Source organism: Dothidotthia symphoricarpi (genome assembly GCF_010015815.1).
Source record: "Dothidotthia symphoricarpi CBS 119687 unplaced genomic scaffold P153scaffold_4, whole genome shotgun sequence".
Classification (NCBI taxonomy): Eukaryota; Fungi; Ascomycota; class Dothideomycetes; order Pleosporales; family Dothidotthiaceae; genus Dothidotthia; species Dothidotthia symphoricarpi.
In genome coordinates this window covers 748,718-765,747 of record NW_022985011.1, presented here as the reverse complement: position 1 = coordinate 765,747, position 17,030 = coordinate 748,718, and the positions used below count along the sequence as shown (strand labels likewise).

Sequence of the window (17,030 nt, the reverse complement as noted above, 5' to 3'; positions counted from 1 at the left end):
TTATTACGTATAGCCTTTCTTAGCTATATTTAGGCCTTTTTAAGTTAATTTTATTAATAGGAGTACTACTTATAAGAATTCTTTAATAAATCTCTAATAGTAGTTTATAAAGCTAATAAAAATATAAATATTATATACTATTTATAGAAGTAGCTATTCCTAGATAGTTTATACTTTACTAATATTAACTTTTACTCTTTATAGGTATACTATATACTTTAGGAATTTAGTTTCTCTTTTATACTATTTATACTTACTTAGCTTTATAAATAGCTTAGCTTTACGTAATCTCTTTAATACTTTATAAATATAAGCCTTATATTTTTCTTTAGTATTTAAGAAGATTAGAATATTATTAAGATATACTATATATAATATATCTACTAACTCTTTAAAAGCTTAGTTAATATAGGCCTAGAACTATATAAGTATATTTATAAGGCTAAAGAGTATAATAGTATACTTAAAATAACTATATTTTATCTAAAATATAGTCTTTTACTTATCTCCTTCTCTTATTCTAATCTTATAGTAGGTATCTCTAATATCTAGTTTTATATAAAACTTAGCCTTAGCTAATCTATTTAATAATTCTAAAATAAGAGGTAAAAGGTATTTATTCTTAATAGTAACCTTATTAAGGCCTTTATAGTCTATATAGAGCTATAAGGTCTTATTCTTTTTCTTTATAAAAAAGATAGGTATACTTACTAGTAACTTAGACCTTCTAATCTAGCTCTTCTTAAGGTAATCTATAATATACTTTTTTAATACTTCTAGTTTATATACTAAAAGGTTATATAGTAGCTTTAAAAGTACTATAGCTCTCTCTTCTAAGTCTATAGTAAGATTTTAGGGGCTATAGTCTAGTAGAATATTTACTACTAATTTTAATATAGTATTAGCTAGATCTATATATTATAGAGGCAGTAAGGTATCTTAGACTATAATAGAGACTACTTCTTCTATAAAATTTACTATATATACGTAGATATCTATCTTTAGACTCTTTATAGTATAGTTAAACTTATCTACCTCTTTAAGTATAATATAAGTATATAGTATTATATACTTAGCCTTTATACTATAGAAATATATGCGCCTATTAAGATACTTTAGCTTTAGATTATATATATTAATTTAAAAGAAACTAAGGTAAATTAGGTACCTCTTTAGGTTAGCTATAATAAATAGTATATTATAGTATTATTCTTTTTCTTTTAAGTCTGTTATAGTAATACCTATAGTTATTATACTATATAAAGTAATTTTACTACTATTTATAGCTTCTATAATTAAACTTAGAAGTAGAATAACTTTTAGGTTTTATTTTTTAGCTAACTTTATATTAATAAGGTTAAGTTATATACCTCTATTTAGAAGAGCTTCTATAGCCTTTAATTAGCCTAATTTAGCTTATATAGTAAGGAGTTAAGCTAGTTTAGGAAAGAGGTAAGACTTTAGTATTCTTAGTTCCTTATAATCTTCTAAGGCTTATATATAGGCTACTAGAAGAGAGCTTACTTTTATTAACTCTTTCTTTTTCTTAAATTTTCCTTAATAATCTCCTTAAACTTATTATTAGCCTTCTTTTAGTATTTATTTATATAGTAGCCTAGCTTATTATAATAGTAATAAGTAATTCTTTTTTTATTAAAGGATTTTCTTACTTTTACCTTATTAGAGGGTTTCTTTTTCTTTTTATAGGAAAAGAGAGTTATATTACTCTTCTTTAAAGAAAGTAAGTTCTCTTAATTACTCTTTAATAGAAGTCTTTTACTTCTACTCTCCTTTAGTTTATAGGACTTTTTATCTAGTCCTAGGTACTAGTAAATAGTATTAGTATATTCTTTAACTAGTACTAAGTTATTATACCTATCTATAAGTAGAAGGAGTAGGTTATACTAGATCTATTTCTTTAGAGATATAGTAAACTCTAGTATCTATATTAGAAGTAGAGTAGCTAATTCTACCTATAATAGATATAAGTAGTTTAAGAGTTCTATAAGGCTCTATTTATAGTATTACTTATAATTCTTTACTATATTATAGGTATTTTAACAGTATTTATTAGGCGTTTTAAGGGTATTAAGTATTTTAAGCTTTAAATTAGCCTAAGTTAGCTCTTATAAAAGATAACTACGCTTTTATTCCTCTATATAGAATTTCTAGATTATTTTATATATCTTTAATATATATATTACTTTAAAGTTTACCTTCTTTACCTCTATAGTAAACTTAGTAAAGTTATAAAGATAATAACTTTTATAGTTTCTTTCTTATCTATTATAGCTCTACCTATTATCCTTATTAAATATATATAGTAGTTTAGGCCTTAGTAGGTTTACTTTTAGTGCTGCTATAGTATATAGTACTATACCTATATTAAGAAGTAGCTTTAATACTACTATAGGATCTCTAGCCTTATATTTAGCTTTAAGGTCCTATAGCTACCTAATTTATAGCTTATCTGCCTAGGTTTTCTTTTATATAAGTAGAGCCTATAGCTCTTATTATATTTATTTCTTAATTATAGGTAGTAGGATTAAATTATCTATAATTAGCCTAATTAGGTCTTCTTAACCTTTAATAGAGAGAGTGCCTTATTATTATAAGTTATTACTACCTATTAGAGATTATAGTAGCGTATCTTATTTTACTTAAGATATAGGAGTCTTTATATTACGTCTAGACCTATAAGTAGATAATTTACTAGATATTCTTACTATTCTAAGCTACTATATATTAGAAGTAATTTAAATATAAGACTTAGTTATAGTAGTAATATAGTATAGTAAAGATAGAATAATAGTATTTAATATATAATAAGATAAATTGCTAAGGGATCTATATTCCTTTATAAGGTACTTTTATCTATATATATAAGCTAAGAGGCTAGGGCTAGTGTAATAGTATATAAACTACCTATTACTCTGTACTTACCTAATACTTAACTTTAAAAAATCTATTATAAGCTTACTTATAGGTAGTACTAGCTAGCCTTATATAATTCTTATTTTAAAACTTTAACTTTTATCTTCTACCTAAGCTGCTACTGCTAGTAGGCTTAGTACTTATTTTTAATATTCTAGTATATCTATTTTAAATCTAGCTACTCTTTTTATACTATTAATAGTACCTATTTTATACTCTTTATAAGCTTCTAAATCTTAATTAGCTACTTATAATAAAGCTTACTATATATCTTATAATACTAGTAAGGTATTATATAAGTATCTCTCTTTAGTAGATAATTATAAATAATAGTTTTATAATTCTTATAGTATTATACTACCTATATACTACCTTTAAGGTTAGTATTATCTTTTATAACTAGCTAAAACTTTATTAGGTAACTAATCTTTACTAATATAGTGCCTAGCTGCCTCTATAAGGCTGTTTTAATAAGTTCTTTACACTTACTTAAGTAATTATATACTATTTAAAGCTAGTAGTAACTACTATAGTACTATTTTTAGTACTTATAGCTAAGCCTATAATCTCTTTCTTAAGCTCTAATAGTACTCTTAGCCTTCTTTAATATAGTATACGTTGCCTTTAATAGTAGCTTATAGTTATAATTCTTAAATAATACCTAGTTCTATAAGCTATCTAGGTTTATACTAGTAATAGTAGCCTTATAGTACTAGTACTTATAAGAGATATACTAAAAAGTATACCTATATATCTCTCTAATAAAGTAATTATAATTAAATAGTAAGTTATCTATATTATTAATTATACTAATTAAGACTATGCTTTACTTATTATTATTACTTATATTAAGTAAATTTAGGCTAACTTTAAAAGTAGGTATTACTAGCTAAGACAGCAGCTTTATATTAAAGTTAAATAGTAATAATAACTATAATAGTAAGTATAATAGCGTAAGCTATACGCCTAGTAGTAGTAACAGTATTAATAGCATTAATAGTAGTAGTAGTAATAATAATAGTAATAATAAGATATAATATAATATATTAAATAAAATAAATAATATAATAAATTTAGTATACTATAATATAAGTTTTAATAGTAATAAGCTTTATACGTATAAGATTTAACTAATTAATTAAGCTTTAAATAATAATAAAAATTACTAAATATTTATTTAGTATTAACAGTTAGCTGTTATAATACTGTAAATCCCCCTAACTAGATATACTATATATAAAATTGTATAGTAGCTGTTAATTACTAGGTCTGCGTAACACTACTGACATTAGCTGCATATAGGCGGCTTATGTGGGTGGTGATTAATACTTATGTGGGTGGTAGTTAACCGCTGCCCGATCAAGGCTCTGGCAGATTGTCGTGTCGTGTCGTGGGTCCGACCCATGTCACGCAGAACGAATGCGCGCCGTCCCTGGCAATGGCGGTGAACAGGCATCTACAGAACAAAACACGGTGGGCATGGAGGAGCCAGCTGCCAGCGAAAGCGAAGAGCGGCTCTGACGTGCCAAGCATGCGGGGCGGGGCGGCGTCTCGCTGACGTCGAGCTTCAACACCACGCAGACATCGTGACCCTCGTCACTAAGCAATTTGCACCGTCGGCTATCCACGCGCCATTGTTCCCAGAACCGCCCAATATGTCACCGCCCGCCATCATTGCTCCTTCCATTCTGTCGGCCGACTTTGGAGCGCTGGGCAAGGCCTGCTCTGACACTATCGACCAGGGCGCAGACTGGCTGCATGTATGCACGCAGTGCCAGCAAGACCAGACACGACTCGACTGACGCGCCCAGGTCGACATCATGGACGGCCATTTTGTGCCCAACATGACATTTGGCCCGCCCGTTGTCACCAAGATCCGCTCCCACGTCGACCGCCCCAGCAACGCATGTGGGAAAGGCACTTTTGACTGCCACATGATGATTGCCGAGCCGCAGAAGTGGGTGCGAGAGTTCAAGCAGGCCGGTTGTGATCTGTACTGCTTCCACTACGAGGCTGCCGTTTCCTCGACTGCTGCCGACTCCCCTGCTGCGACTTCAGACAAGAAGACGTCGCCCAAAGAACTGATCAGATTTATACACGCCGAGGGAATGCAAGCTGGCATTGCAATCAAGCCCAGCACTCCAGTGGACGTGCTGTGGGAGATACTCGATAACCCCGTCAAAGAGGAGGTACCCGATGTAAGTGCATTTCTCCCTACACGTCCTGTCTATGACTCCCTCCCCAATCGGTGAAGAGTGCCTATACTTTATATCAGCACACCCGAGAGAGAGGTCTGGAACACGGCCGCCCAATCGCAAGGCTGGTGAGGCTGGCAAAGCTAGCCTTACTGGGTGGCGCTTAGGCAGGTGAATCTGCACAACACCCGCCCGTCTTCGATATCTCCATCTCTCTCTTGGCCTGTCACAAATCTCGTAACTGCGGTCCGGCTCCTCCCATTGAGTATTCTGTTCTCTACCCGCTCCGCAGGATGAACAACCTCAGACCGCCATGGCCTACACGCACAGCCTCAATATATTGTGTGATTTATTGCTGACTCGTCCAGATGGTCCTGGTCATGACTGTCGAGCCTGGTTTTGGTGGCCAGTCCTTCATGGCGTCTGAACTCCCCAAGGTCTCAGCGCTTCGACAGAAGTACCCAGAGATGCACATCGAAGTCGATGGCGGCTTGTCAGAAAAGACTATCGACCAGGCTGCCGACGCGGGCGCTAACGTCATTGTTGCTGGTAGCGCTGTCTTTGGAGCAGCCGACCCAGGGGAAGTAATCAAGAAGCTGCGAGATGCAGTCGAGGGGAGGAGAGGGAAACTCTGAAAGCTTTAGCAGGTGAGTCCCAGTCGAAAGCATCATGGTGTTTGGGGCATGTACATGGGCAGCGTCCATAAGCTATGACGACTTACGTGTAGATGAAATAGACGGTAAACAAAAAATACAAAAATCAACAGCGCGACAATCTACGCTGCTCATCTAATCAAAGCTTAGTTATGTTTACCCCCGGTACCCCTGGAGATTGTATCAGTCGCCCCGTACGCTGTACAGGTAGCGAACCGACAAGTTCTTGCAAGAAGATTACAGTACCACTTACCACAGAGACAACAGTTCATGTTCGAGGGGAACGGGATAGTGTTCCGTGATTCGTGCTTTTGATGATCCTGGTTATTCATCACTCAGTTATGTGCCTCAATTTTGACGAACGCCACACTTTCGAGAGAAGGAGAGAGACGCGCGTCGAAACCGAATTTCGCCGCCAATGATCTGCCTCCACGCTCCGATCTCGCAAAGAACTGCCAATGCGATCATGGATTTCGCATTAATTCTCCGAAACTAGCGTCCAAGTCAGTCAATTGCGAAGGACAAGGTGATGGAACATATTCATCTCGATCATATTCGATGCGCACCTCCAAACAGCACATGTGGGTTTTGTACTTGACATTGTGTTTTTATCCTTGGACACATCGATTGTTCCAGAGTGTTCAAGACCAATTCCATCATCGCAGGCTTTTTACGCTTGTGTGCCTTGTGTATGGATCGGCATAGCAGCCATATCAGCCGCCATTCCGGCAGGCATCTCGATCCCAACAAGCTGGCTCGGGAGCTCAGTTCACTTGAAATTAACGGAATTTCAAGTGAGCGCAAACCGCCCTTCTGCAGGTACCTTGATGCATGCCCTATGTCGAGTGGCAGAATCATATTGCGTGATAACCGTCAATAATACGTCGGTTGAGTCTGATGCGGGCTTTTGGACTGACGCACAACATAGGTAGATGATATGGCAAGCTAGTTTTTCGCACTCTGAGTAAGGGGATGTTCCGAATTGACTGCTGGAGATCGACAACGCCCCAGATTCAAGTCAACACACTCCATGGGTTCCCTGCACACGTGGATCATATGGGGGTGTGCTCTTGATGTACCAGTTTCCTGTCATGGTTCTGGTAGTTCAGCCGCGTTTCGACCATTGCAGGTCGCATTGTCGATGGGCTGTTGATGCGCGTAGAAGACATACCGTTTACGTTCGTGTCATCACACCTCAGCCTCGTTTCTCGACTTCCACGTCAGCTGTGGATACCCCCCAGTTTCAAGATACCGTTAGCAACGATATGAAACAGAGACACATCCGACCAATGAACGCCTTCGATGTGACGACACGAATAAAGCACTTTGGAAATTCACGAAACGCTGGTTCGGAAGAGCCTGTCCTGTCTAGGGCCAGCGACAGGCATCGGGTAGATGACAACCTCCAGGCCTTGAGAATGCTTACGCGGCTTTCATCAAGCCCTCTGACGGCGAATTGTTTGCGCTGTGTCAAATCCCTCAGGGTACTAGCTACCATGATAGCAGAGGCTCTTGTATAAGTACCAGGCAGATGAACACTGGAATCATCATCCACCAGCCTTCACTTTCTTCACTTCAGCCTTCAGCTCCACGCTCCTTCCTTCCTTTTGCACCGGTTGCATTCATCGTTTCTGTACAGCACTGTGTGCCTTCGTCTCGACGTCTATCCTTAACATCCCTTTTCATCCCACGAACGAACAATCGCCAATATGGTTGCCTTTTCTCGTCTCACCTGCACTCTGGCCGTCTGCGCCCTCGGCTCCGCTTTCCAGAGCGGCGAGTCCCACGCTCCCTTCCCGACCGGTGTTATGCCTTCGGGCTCCGGCTCTGCATCCCCCTCGGGCTTTGGAGGTCACCACGGAGCAGGTGGTAAGTTTTAGACATGGAAAGACGTACAGCAAAAGACTGACATCAACCTCTAGGCCACGGTGGACAGCACCACAGTGGATCCGCGATGCCAACTGGTGGCTTCTCGGGCGTCAACGCGGCTGAGGCAAAGGTTGCCGGCCAGCGACCCAGCGGCGGATTCCCAAGCGGGTTCGCTGGCTTCCCGAGTGGTTTCCCAACCGGATTCCCTACCGGTCTCCCTAGCGGATTCCCCACTGGACTCCCCAGCGGTTTCCCGAGCGGTTTCCCCTCTGGAAGCCCAACGGGCTTCGAGAAGCGTGCACCTGCACCGTTCCCAACTGGTGGCTTCCCCAGCGGCGCAGCCCAGCCTTCTGGTCACCATGGTGGTCACGGTGGGTTCCCATCGGGCTTCCCCAGCGGCGTAGCTAAGCCTTCTGGTCACCACGGCGAACACCACGGCCACAGTGGACACCCAAGTGGAGCCGCCAAGCCTACAGGCGGATTCGGCGGCAGCCTCCCCAGCAACATGCCCACTCCCGTCTCTGGACTCGAGAAGCGTGCTACTCCCCCGGCTCACGTCTCCGGAACCGCTCCCGCCCACCACTCGGGAAGCCGTCCCTCCGGTGGCCGTCCCTTCGGAACAGGACGTCCTTCGCACGGCCCCAGGCCCTCGGGCATGCCTTCGGGTATGCTTTCAGGCAGGCCTTTCGGCACCGGCGTCCCGCACTCCGCGCCCACCGGCTTCGCTACCTCGACCATCCGCGGCGCTTAGACAAACAACATCGTTGACTGAGAAGAAACATAGTGGGGATTTTGGGGATGTTTTTGGTTGGACTTCATTGTACAGATATGGCGGGATATTCACTTATACATTCTTTGCGGGCACTGGTTGCTGGGGCTCATATATTTTGGAGAATTGATTTGTTGGCGGTGTAAATTGCTTCCCATGTGATTGTGCGTGTGATTGTGAACTTGAGGAGAATACAAAGGGATTTCGGCAAAGACTGGGGATGATTTTAGACTAACCTTGAAGCAGACGACTTGTAAACACATAGTTACGACTACACTTCGCCTATACGGCTCAGCGGTGCTTTTTCTTAAGTCCTGTTGAATCCTACGGATAGAGTGGAAGATTGTGTTTGCGTCCTTAAAAGCACCATTGAAAGATGTCCAATTGGGGGCCTCTAAGTCCCAGTCTAGCTCCCTGACAGCTAGCTGCATCTCCTCCGCACTGACGGCATCGCCTTGAGTGCCCTGGTATGCGCTCAGGACAACGACACGGCGGTATCTCCCTACGTGCCAGACGCGCTTTTCGCGGTTGTGGATACTCTTCTTCGCCGTATTGTATGTCTTCTCTACTTCCAAAACCTTTGCTTCCGCCTGGCTAAGCTGCTGGGCGTGTTGTTCGGATTGGCCTTGTGCTTGGAGAAGCACGTTCTCGTTCTCTGCTGTCTTTTGCTGGAGCATTGCAGCACAGTTTGCCTCAACTTGGCGACGCTCGTCTAGATGTTGAGCCTCGATCTGTGCTCGTTCCTGCGAAGCAGTGCTTCGTACCTGTTGGAGGTTGACGCTGTGCTGCGTTTGTGCTCGAAGAAGGGTCGTGTTGTGCTGGCGAAGGGTGGCAATGCGCTGCACTTCTGCCTGTTGGAGACTGGTATCGTACTCGACCTTCGCCTCTGAAAGCTGTTGTGCCTGGTGGATACGCTCTGCAGTCTCGCGCTGCAGACGGCCACTCATTCGGACCGTCTCAGCCTTCGAGACTGCAAGCTTGCGGCGGAGAGTCGAGAGCTGGTCGCGCAGCAACCCAGTCTGCTCCTGCTGTTGGTTCGCTGTGAACCGGAGAAGATCCCGGCCATGCATGCTCTGGCGATGGTAACGAGCGACCAGACCCCGGAGCGCATTGCGCTGGCATTGATAACGGTTCAGCAGCTTTGAACGCGTCAAACCACGCTGCTTCTCCTGCTCCAGGGCTTCATTCAACGCGTCACCGACCTCTGCGGCAACACGAATGGCTTCGTCGCGTTCTTGCACGCAGTCTTGGTACTGGCTTGCAGTCGATTGCAAGGACTCGGACAGGTCTGCGTTGACGGCTTGAAGGGCATCTCGGTCTTGAACCACTTGATCAAGCTCTTGTTGGAGACTACGCGCCTTCTCTGCTGTTCGTGCAAGGCTGACCTCAAGCCCACCCGTCTTCGTCTCGGATGCTAGCTAGGCATCCTCGAAGCTGCCACTCTTCTGGCGGGCCTCTATTGCCTCTACGGTTGCTTGGTCGAGTTGCTGCTGCAGTGTAGCTACAGCTGCTGCAACGTTTGCATCGTTTGCCCTCTTAGTGCCTAGGAGTTCCAGCCGGGAGACATTCAGCTCCCGTTTGACGCTGTCAAACTCAGTCTTCAACTCGTCGTATGCTCCATTGAGCTGGACAATCTCACTCTCGCGCTCGGCAACCGTGTCGGTAGCTGCCTGGAGCTCATGCGTTCTGTCATCGAGCTTGGTTTGGAGATCGGCATATGCTACGTTGTCTTGCCACTGCGCCATTCTCAAGGAGCGAACAGCCTCTTTCTCACGTCTGAGCTGGGCTGAAATAAGTTAGTTTCTGCATGATGATACTCCGGAATAGTCTTTACCATTCGCGCTCTTGATCACCTCCAGCAGCATTTTCCGCTGGTTGTCGGCCTCTTGAACAAGCTGCAAGTTGTCCAGACATTCTTGAAGAAACGTTGATTCGTCCCCGTTGGTCGCACGTTGGGACCCAAGTTCATTTAAAAAGAAGACAATCCGAGCTTGCACTCGATCACCGTGGGTAGCCGTGATAGCGGCTGTGGCTGTCGAGACGAGCTATCTGAGTGGGTGGCATGGCGAGGCTGGCTATGTAGTGCGTGTACAAGATGCGTAGGAAAATTAGAAAACTCACTAGCGTGGGAGATTCTCGTGGGTGAACTGTACTTGAGGGTCACGCTAGCTTCATTGAGCGACGTTATCGACGCAGCTGGGTGGGACTCGAGTTCTGGGACGTCGACGTTTCTGCTGGAGTCTAAAATCAACGTGTTCATGAGAAGACCGCCATAAGAAAGTCAACGGGCTTAGGGTTTGCAGTGATTGGCCGCTCATCACGCTGTCTCAATCAGTATAGAAGAATACAGCATAGTTGTATACTTCTAATTCGAGTCACTTGATGTCACTGGTGGTTGTCTACATGATGTATGTGGCACTACTGCTCGAATACCGTGCCATCAGTCGCGTCTGACTTGCATACGTCGATCCCAAATTCTGAGTAAGGATCCATGCCATAAGCCATGTAGGCGAGGCGTATACTAGTAACACCCAAGACGCTCAATCTTCACAGGAATCCTGCATGTAGCTGTCAAATCTACACAGCCTTCGCCCTGTCGTACTCGCCTCAACTAGCAGAAGTCATCTTCTCCACATCGCCGCCCTCTTTCAACTTCTTCAAACAGCTCCCCTTCGCTACCATCAAGGGCCTTTCAAGGCGCTGAGTTATCTATGTCCACAACTACGAGAAGGAAGGCGAGGAGAGTCTCCTCTAAGTTGGCTCAGACACATGTGAGGATAACGGTGTGGGTCGAGACTTGCAGTCTATGAATGGGCCGACCTCACTTACAGACTACTCCCTCGCCACGTCAAGATTGCTCTCGAAAGGGGCTACACGGAGACTTGAACTGCCCTCTTGTGCTGGAGCAAGACCCTTGTCGCCTCCCTAACGCCAAAAGTTCATCAGTTGTACCTCGGTATCGGGGGTGTGTTCAAGATGATTTTCTATGCGGCCTATTCCAACCCCATGGGTCTATCCTGTGGTACGCCCTAATTTTGCGACGTCGTAGCTTTGGGCGTGGCTAATCTTCATGTAGTGTGAGATTGGGTGACCGTGCAGTAAATCGACACCTTTGCTGGGGATAGGTATTTGGTCCGCGAGCATTCGGCTTGGTTCTATTTGGACAAGCGCGCAGTCCATACAGGACTATAACTTGGGGTTCCCATCGATATTCTGCTCCCGCGATAGGCTTGCATCTCCGTTACGTTTCTGCGTTTGCTTGTCATTTGTCTCCCGAATACGAGACCTATTCCTGATAACACCGTCGCTTACCCCCGTGCGATCTTGCGGCAACAAGCGCCACCCCGAAGCGTCGTACACGCGCCCCACTAATAGTTTCATGCTGTCGATAGCCTTGAGGCAAGCCGTATCCTCAAGTAGGATGGTCTTGGTGCGCTCCAACTGCCTCGCCGTCAAAGGGTACCGTCTTGGCCTTCTCATGATACCCAGGGTTGCTCAGTGCCTCTTCGTTTTGCTTGATCGAATAACACAACACATCCCTGAATAGAGTATGGTCGTCCGAGGACGGACTCATCACGAACAGAGGTTCGCCGGTAGAGATGCAAGCTTCTGGTGAGAGGGATCCGTCTGGGGCAACGCCTGCGGGGGTTAGCAAGTATCATGCAAGCCGCATCCAACCGTCTTACTCGACCTGAGAGTCTCTTGTCCACACACCACATGGTGGTTTGTAAGCCCAAAATCATCTGCCTCTGCGCAGCTTTTCCCCCTCATACGGACGACCATACCCATGGTGCCTGTGCCGGGTGAGCCCTTGCAACCAATCGACGCGCCCATGTGAACTAATTCTTCGTAGGCTTTTCCAGTCACCACCGCGTTTGGCGGTTGTTCCATATCCTCCTCTTCCTGCTCGCAAGTCTTGTCATTTGATGCCACAGGATCTGGTGCTGCAGGCTCCTCGGTCAACGTCGATAACCGCTTCGAATACAGCAACTCCACGCCAAGAATGGGAATTGCCAGCTTTTGGATCGTGGGCATGACGGTATCCCACCACTGTAGTGATTCAACATCGCTGGCGCTGATGACGATTGTAGGTTTGTCAGGGGCACTGGGTCTTCTCAGTCCCTTCCGTACAACATCAATCACTAGCCAGTGTCGTCAGTCTACTGCATTGTACACCTGCTGTGAGATTGCGTTCCACTCCCCAATCACACCTGTTTCATCACTGGTGATCGCTGACGTCCGTCGCCCGCGCTCCATCGAAGAATCAGTGATTTCGACTATCAAATCGAGGCCCTCAATCCTGGCAAGGAAACCATCTATGGCTCTGGGCTTTTTAGTCCATTTCAGAAACTGACCTTGGTGCTAAGACATTGGACAGAACCAGGAACGTTGGCGGTTGGTCGGCGTGGGGCTCTCCGCGATGCATTCGCTTGCCGAAGTTCATGTATTCAACAAGGACTCCGTTCTCATGTAGGATTTGTCGCAGGGCTCGAGAAACATTCCCAAGTTTGGAGATGTCGTCTGAAGAGGCATGGGTAAAACCGAGGGGAAGACAGAGGAAAGTCCGTGACCTGACGTGATAGTTAAGTCTTGTGTCTAGCTGCATGCAGAGCCGTACGTATGCAGCATCTGCCGTCAGATCCATGACTAGGAGATCGTCCAGAAACGTATGGGTGAAAGGGCCGGACCGTCGGAGCGTCGGCCAGTAAACGGGAAGCTAGCAACGGAGACGTGGACTGGAGCTTTTCGAAGAACGTTCGAACGACTTTGTTTGTGCTGCTCGCTTACTGTACGCTTCAAGGAGATCTTTCAGGGCATAGAGCGTTTAGGTAGAAAACCTGGTATGCAAAGGGAAGGTGGGGCTGGAACGGAGAGTATTGCTGGGCTACAAAAGGCCCGGTCGAGCATGTAGACTTAGGATGCTGCTGTTCTAAAAGCCAAGTTCAAGTTTTAACGAGCGCAGCTTCCAAACGTGAAAGCGGGAAGAGCACACCTGCAGGATGTGGTGGCCGCATTCCACTCACGTTCACTCTTTCCCTAATCATCACCTGATCACATTTCCCCGCCTTTCCTCCCTCGTTTAAACTCTGCTTTGGGGCGTGCGGACACACACTCACCTCTCCACAGACGTCGAATTTCGCACGTTACTGCCGTCCAGCTCCGCCCCTCACCCCACATTCAACATTGACTATGGAACCCTATGCCGAAGATACGAGGTTACCGCTGCAGGCTGAAGGCGTGTACAACCCTATATACGAGAGTATAGATTACTGTGCTAATCTATGCAAGCCCCAACCGAGCATCACACGCTCGCGCAATCTGTCCGCCAATCTCTTCCCCAAGCACCGCCTAGACCAGACAGTGGCGATACGACCGTTCACCATGGCAAGACCAGCAAGTACAATTGGGCAATCCGAGATTCTGAAAAGTACAAGTCAGCCAGCGCCAGACTCGAGAGCCTTCCCGACCCACGGGTGCGAGAACGTCAACGCCAGGCCTTCGACGACAAGCTTGCCGCTTACAAATCCTTGGAGGAACAGCTCGAAGAAAACGCCAAGTTGTGCTTCCTGCCTGATTCAATGGTGGACGATCTCGAAAACGCTGACGATGAACACCTCCTCAGCTTTCTGCCACCCAACATGAGAGTGCAACTCGGCCGCCAACTCTCTGCTCGATCCGAAGACCTTCCGCACAAAGTCCCAGACAGAGCGTTCGCAGATAGCACCAAAGCCTTCATCGCTGCACTACCGCTTCAGTCACGCCCTTTGTATGTTGAGGCCAGCACGCAGACCACTGCCCCAACCCACGTAACTACGACAACAGCCAGCACCCAGACTCCAGACGCCGCGGACGAGTCAGCCCCGGTCAACATGGTTATGGCCACTGAGTCGACTCTGACCGCTCGCTCTGCCTTTGGTGAGTTCCCGACTCAACCTGTCCCTTCTCCGACAGCCGCCCTTGCTTCTTCTATATCTTTTAGCAACAATACTAAGCCAATTTTAGAACACATATAGTAGTAGTAGCTGCTATGGGATATATGGTTCTGCAATCCTAATACCCTGGAGCGAACCTATCGAGGAGGACTAAGAGCGTGGAGCGTGGAATGGGCGTGCAATCTGCCCACCATCTGTTTCTACTTGATCTGGACCATGAAATGTATCGTGTGAGGCTTGAAATTTGCGGTGGGATTCTTTATAGCCAATCTATCCATCGGTTCATCATCACCTTTCACGATGTTCAGTTCCATTAAATGCTCTGAGAATCTGGGTTGTCTCTCGAGCATCCTGCACTTCTGCATCACCATCATCGCCTATCTGGAGAGGCCGACGAGGTGTAGCACAGAATGTGGATGTGAGACCATTAGGCTTCTCTCGTACGAAGGCTATGCGACAAGATTGCCAACGTAGAATCACAGCAGTGCGTGTCCGAACATGCGATAATATCTGACGAAGGTCGAGTTAGTATGTATGTTTTGGTGATGAGAGGAGACATGCTCAAACATTCAGATTGTACCTGGAGATGGTGCTCTAACGCACGGAAGGCGTTTGCCATGCCCAGTTCCGTCTCGAGGGGCTCGGTTGCGGTTGTGACGAAGAGTAACTATAGACATGTTGTATGGGACAGACCTGCTCCCTTTGAAGTAACGTACGTCAGGTTCACATATTATCAAGGCAACGGAATGCGAAGCAAGAGTGGTTCACCATTGCACAGATTTACCGTGGTACGAATCAGCAAGGGCAATCAGTCAATCAAGCGGCCCACTCGGTAGTAATGGGGGTGCGAAAATATATTATCTAGACTATGCAATATTACTTGTGTAAATGTACATTCTTCAACCCATTTCATCAATGATCCGTCTTCGGTCTTGTACGTCCGCTTCTTCCTCCGACGAACATTAGTCCATTTATCAGTAACTGAGGTGTAGCAAATCTTTGCAACAGCTGGACAACTACATGTAAACTATGTGTAGAACTTGTTTGCTTCGTTCTTCGCTAGTACATGCCCAACCTGACTGATTTAGAGCAATCAATCCCGTAACTCGAATATCTTGTGTGCTCAGTACGACGCAGCTTCATCCCCGGTATCTCAAACAACCTCGAGCCTGGCCATTATTGCTTGCGACATGTCGACATGTGGGGCATAAGTGACTCTCCATCTAATGTCTCTTCGTCTTCTAAGTCGTCTCCTTCTTCGGGCATGCCGTATACGACGTTCTCGTTCACCTCCATGTCCTCCTCGTGAGGCGGAAGCGCCGGATGCCAGTTGACTGCATGAAGTTGACCGTTGTCGTCAAAAAGATCTTCGTCGGCGGCAAACATATCGTCATCGTCGTAGAAAGCGGAATAGTACTGAGAGCGATCCTGGACCTCTGCCGATATCTGTTGATGGGAGTGCTCCACGGCGGCGCCGCCCGCGATGGACATCTAGAGAAAGTATGAGTACAGTGTGTTCGTTCAAGTATTGGTGATGCTTACAGCCTATCTGAACTGATCAAAGTCCCACGAGGCATTTCCTCCCATTTCGCGCTGCAGAGTCACGTCGGGGTCGACGACTTTGGAAGCCTTGCGGGATTTCTGGCGTTGCTTCAGGAATATTCTCTGCTCGATGCTGCTGTCAGCGTACACGTGGTACATCTGGACGTCTTGAGTCTGCCCAATGCGGATAGATCGGTTAGACCATTGGTCCCACAGACGTGGGTTACAGGTAGGTATAAGGTGTACGATCCCATTTGCTTTGATCAGGGTCAGTCCGACACCACCGCTTCGGCTGGTTATGAACATGATATCGAACTTGCCCTCTTCAAAGTCCTTGACAATTTCCGTGCACTTCTTCAATGCTACCGTTCCATCAAACCTGGCAACTCGGAGAGCTTCTCGTCCTTGGAACGCCTCTTTGAGTGCATTCTCTGCAACGTCCAGCGCAGACAAGAACTCTGCAAAGACCAAGATTGCACCCTCGTTGAAGTTCCTGCGATGACTCTTGACAACATTGACGAATGCCACCATGCGGGAGGAGCAGACCCAGGCTTTCTTGGTGCATTCCTGCACATACGCGCGGTTGGTCTTTGCTGTGCTCTTCAGCACTTGTGCCTCACTTGTGTTGAATTTGGCAGCGAGCTCTGCCATCTTCTCGGCAGCGAGCTCTGCCATCTTCTCGGCAGAGAGTCCGGCGTCTGTCGGCGTGATGGCGAAGTCCTCATCGCCAAATTCTCCGTACCGGTATTTACGGCACATTGGGTGCGCCAGAAACAGCCGTGCTGTGACGGTGTCTTTGAAAGGTTTTCCAGTCTCGCTCTTTCCGTCTTGTTCGTCTTTGTTCTTGTTCATCTGCCGTGCGGTCATGTCCCAAAGACTCGTGGTCCGATCCTGGACCTCTCTCTCAGCGTCAGTGACTTCATGATGAGCCAGCCAGTTCTTGCCCGGCTGGTACTGGGCGACGGACTTTCCATTGAAGCTGTCGGTCGTCTTCATGCGGATAGTGAAGGCTTGGAGGGATAAGGCGAGAATGGCGTTGATGTCCTCGGCCAGTTCTGCGGCTGCCGTATCACCTTTCATCGGGAAAACGAAGTGCTGTTACATGAAAGTCCCCGTAGTCTCATATCACCACACT

General features: G+C 45.6%; 6 protein-coding genes across 6 annotated transcripts; 3 read left to right on the top strand and 3 right to left on the bottom strand.

Moving 5' to 3' along the window:
* The first annotated feature begins 4,460 nt into the window (after window positions 1-4,460).
* Window positions 4,461-5,916, top strand: P153DRAFT_364025 (Ribulose-phosphate 3-epimerase). Its single transcript, XM_033667499.1, has 3 exons — window positions 4,461-4,694; window positions 4,746-5,132; window positions 5,498-5,916. The coding sequence occupies exons 1-3, from the start codon at window positions 4,590-4,592 to the stop codon at window positions 5,762-5,764; spliced, it is 759 nt and encodes a 252-aa protein (XP_033527134.1). The 5' UTR covers window positions 4,461-4,589; the 3' UTR covers window positions 5,765-5,916.
* A 1,481-nt stretch (window positions 5,917-7,397) lies between these two features.
* Window positions 7,398-8,447, top strand: P153DRAFT_172442 (uncharacterized protein). The gene is made up of 4 exons (XM_033662305.1): window positions 7,398-7,651; window positions 7,705-7,775; window positions 7,830-7,904; window positions 8,082-8,447. Exons 1-4 carry the CDS (start codon window positions 7,492-7,494, stop codon window positions 8,400-8,402), a joined length of 627 nt encoding a protein of 208 aa, XP_033527133.1. The 5' UTR covers window positions 7,398-7,491; the 3' UTR covers window positions 8,403-8,447.
* Window positions 8,448-8,691: 244 nt separating this feature from the next.
* On the bottom strand, window positions 8,692-10,680 carry P153DRAFT_382368 (uncharacterized protein; the record flags this gene model as incomplete). The annotated part of the gene is made up of 5 exons (XM_033670142.1): window positions 8,692-8,702; window positions 8,749-9,838; window positions 9,890-10,206; window positions 10,255-10,452; window positions 10,542-10,680. The coding sequence occupies 5 exons, from the start codon at window positions 10,678-10,680 to the stop codon at window positions 8,692-8,694; spliced, it is 1,755 nt and encodes a 584-aa protein (XP_033527132.1).
* A 1,337-nt stretch (window positions 10,681-12,017) lies between these two features.
* On the bottom strand, window positions 12,018-12,604 carry P153DRAFT_171097 (uncharacterized protein). Its single transcript, XM_033662303.1, has one exon. The coding sequence runs from the start codon at window positions 12,453-12,455 to the stop codon at window positions 12,069-12,071; it is 387 nt and encodes a 128-aa protein (XP_033527131.1). The 5' UTR covers window positions 12,456-12,604; the 3' UTR covers window positions 12,018-12,068.
* Window positions 12,605-13,610: 1,006 nt separating this feature from the next.
* P153DRAFT_428792 (uncharacterized protein) lies at window positions 13,611-14,616 on the top strand (the record flags this gene model as incomplete). Its single annotated transcript, XM_033672735.1, has 3 exons — window positions 13,611-13,680; window positions 13,710-14,336; window positions 14,424-14,616. The coding sequence occupies 3 exons, from the start codon at window positions 13,611-13,613 to the stop codon at window positions 14,432-14,434; spliced, it is 708 nt and encodes a 235-aa protein (XP_033527130.1). The 3' UTR covers window positions 14,435-14,616.
* A 1,282-nt stretch (window positions 14,617-15,898) lies between these two features.
* P153DRAFT_382364 (uncharacterized protein) lies at window positions 15,899-16,975 on the bottom strand (the record flags this gene model as incomplete). Its single annotated transcript, XM_033670141.1, has 1 exon — window positions 15,899-16,975. One exon carries the CDS (start codon window positions 16,973-16,975, stop codon window positions 15,899-15,901), a length of 1,077 nt encoding a protein of 358 aa, XP_033527129.1.
* Window positions 16,976-17,030: the final 55 nt, after the last annotated feature.